Below are 2,962 nucleotides of genomic sequence, written 5' to 3'. Positions count from 1 at the left end.
GATGCTTCACTCTCCACTCTGGTCCGCTGTGGCTATGTCACTGACTCTGGGCCCAAGAGTCAATGGGACTATTTTTTGTAAGACACAGTTGATAATCTGAATTCTGTTTTATGTAGTCTCCATATAAAGAACTGCAAATTAGAATTGTGTTGTTGTTGTTTTTTTTATTTCCTTCTATTTATCCTTGTAATGAAGTTATATGACAAATATTTAAAAAGCAAATACTTAGAAATGTAAGTATTGTATATTGTCAGTAGACAAAATAAATAATAGCATAATGGTTACAAATCAGGCTGCTAACATCAAGGTCAGCAGTTTGAAACTACCAGTGGTTCAGTGGGAGAAAGATGAGAATTTCTGCTCCCTTTAAGAGTTACAGTTTTGGAAACCCTATTCAGGGTTGCTATGAGTCGGAACCGACTCCACAGCACACAACCTCTACCATTACCAGTGAGTAGTTGAATATATTTTTTTAGAAAAGATAGTTTTTCTGGTTAGTTTAGCGGTAGTTTCACACACTGATTTTCTTTTGCTTTTCTCAAAATGGAGACGAATTCAAAAAGGCTCTGAAAAACTCATCTTCTTTTTTCACTTTTATATTAGTTTCCAAATTCAAAGAAAACTTCATTTAGCCATCTCAAGTTTTTCCACCCAAGAGTTGTAGATGTGTTTGTATACATATGTATTTGTATATATACGTTTGTGTATATGTGTGGAGTATATTGTTGTTGTTATGTGCCATGGAGTCAGTTCCACTCATAGTGACCCTGTGCAGGGTTTCCGAGGCCGTAAATCTTTATGGGAGCAGAAAGCCTCATCTTTCTCCCATGGAACAGCTGGTAGTTTTAAACTGCTGACCCTGAGGTTAACAGTCCAATTCGTAACCACTATGCTACTAGAGCTCCCAAGGAGCAGCTGGTGAGTTTGAACCACTGACCTTGTGGTTCAAAACCGACCTTGAGATCCAGTGCTTTATCCTACAGTGTCACACCAGGACTCCAGCTATGGGCTGTGGAATTGGTTCCAGCTCATAGCAACACTGTATAGGGCTTCTGAGGCAGTAAATCTTTACAGGAACAAAAACCTTATCTTTCACCTGTAGTTTTGAACTGCTGACCTTGAAGTTAGCAGCTCAACTCGTAACCACTGTGCTACCAGAGGTGTTAAGAGTATAGTATAGTTATTCTTGTAATTTGGCTTAAACTTGATAGTGACTGAAATCTTTAGAATTTTTCTTATAGGTGTATCTATTGGTTTATGAAAAGTGGTCATTTAGTGATTTGTTTCACTGTTATGGAAAATAAAGCATATAACCTCACGATTTTGCTCTGAATTTACTTTAGTCTAGGCTGGTTGTTTTTTAAAAGGATTTCTATATGCTAAAATTTGAATTATCTTTTGTTTTGATTCTTATAAAAAAATGTAAAGTTTTAACATGTGAGGTCAAAGTAGATTGCTTTAAGTAGTGCCTTTCCCCACTTCTTCTATTTTTCTTCTGATAACATCTGTTCTTTTTGTTCTGTGAAAACATGAATGCTAAAAACTTCTACAGTCTGAGGTTTAGTTTTGTTTTAGCAATTTTTCCTTTTTCCTGGAAGGACAACCTCTCATTAGACTTGTTGTTAAGTGCAGTCAAGTCAGTTCTGACTCATAGCGACCCTGTGTAGGGTTCTGAGGAGTGACTGATGGGTTTGAACTGCCAACTTTGCAGTTAGCAGTCCAGTGCTTATCCTACAGTGCCATACCAGGACTTCTTGTAGTCTGGTCTAAAAGAATTTGCTGCCTCATTTATATACTCAGAAGATATTTTGAGTAGAAAATTGGCAACTCAGGCTAGAAACTCAACATTTCAGATTGTGGGAGTTTTCTATGGGAAGACTTGAAATTCCTGCTAGGTCATAAAGGGTTATTAAATTGGTTACGAATCGGGCTACGAACCGCAAGGTCAGCAGTTTAAAACTACCAGCTGCTCCGCGGGAGAAAGATGAGGCTTTCTGCCCCCATAAAGATTTACAGCCTTGGAAACCCTGTTCAGGGTCGCTATGGGTCGGAACCGACTCTACGGCACTTAACAACAACTTATACACAAATACAATTTGTTGTTTTGCTTCTGTATAATAAAAGGGAAGATCTGAAGGGCAAATACTCCTTCTGTTTTGAAATGTGTTATACGCAAATCATTTAATTTGGGTATTATCTCTTTATTTTCAGTTGCCCATTGGACGTCAGTGTGTAAATCATTATCGAAGGCTGAGGCGCCATTGTGTTTTTTCACATGAGGAGCTTATTTTTAAGATGGCAGCAGATCCAGAATGTCTAGATGTGGGGCTGGCTGCCATGGTCTGCAAAGAATTGACTCTCATGACTGAAGAAGAGACACGATTAAGAGAGTCTGTTGTACAAATGGTAAGTTTTTTGCTGAGCACATTTCATATATATATATAATTTTTAAAAAAATTGTTTTGTGAATTATGTGATAGTTTACATGGGAGAGAGAACATTATCTTTCCATTCATCCTTTTGTGTATTGTTTCATTGCCATGGTTACAATCCCTTCCATGAATCATCAACCAACCAAATGGTATACCTTGCAAGCCTTCCCCCTGGTTGTCATCACACAGCACTTCTCCCTCTCTAGGTCTAGAGTCCCCAGCTGTTCCCTCTCTCCACGTCATCATCTCTTCCTCCATCTCTGTCATCACTGTTTCTCTGGGTGGGGTCCCGCACTATGCTCTTCTCCCATGATGGTCCCAGGAATCTCCGGTCTTGGACTGCAAAGTCAATCACTCCCTTCGTTTTACTACAAAATGTCTACCTTTACATTTTCAACCCTCACAGTCTGTGCTGATATTATTCACTATTGTGCCACATGAGAGCCATCCCCATCTCCTTTCATCAGTCTTGCCCAGACAGATTGGATACTACTCGGTGGAGATTCTGTCTTCCTCTGTGCACTATGGAT

General features: G+C 39.0%; 1 protein-coding gene across 1 annotated transcript in view; it reads left to right on the top strand.

The window, feature by feature from the left end:
- KDM5A (lysine (K)-specific demethylase 5A) overlaps positions 1-2,962 on the top strand; it is a 160,131-nt gene that overhangs the window by 79,544 nt on the left and 77,625 nt on the right. Inside the window, exon 14 of the mRNA XM_006862704.1 lies at positions 2,212-2,406. Within this exon, the coding sequence (XP_006862766.1) occupies positions 2,212-2,406 (195 nt within the window). The remainder of the gene's footprint in view (positions 1-2,211; positions 2,407-2,962) is intronic.

Source organism: Chrysochloris asiatica, unplaced genomic scaffold, assembly GCF_000296735.1.
Source record: "Chrysochloris asiatica unplaced genomic scaffold, ChrAsi1.0 scaffold00050, whole genome shotgun sequence".
Taxonomy (NCBI): Eukaryota; Metazoa; Chordata; class Mammalia; order Afrosoricida; family Chrysochloridae; genus Chrysochloris; species Chrysochloris asiatica.
The sequence above is the reverse complement of the archived record's forward strand: the minus strand, read 5'-3'. Positions and strand labels throughout refer to the sequence as shown.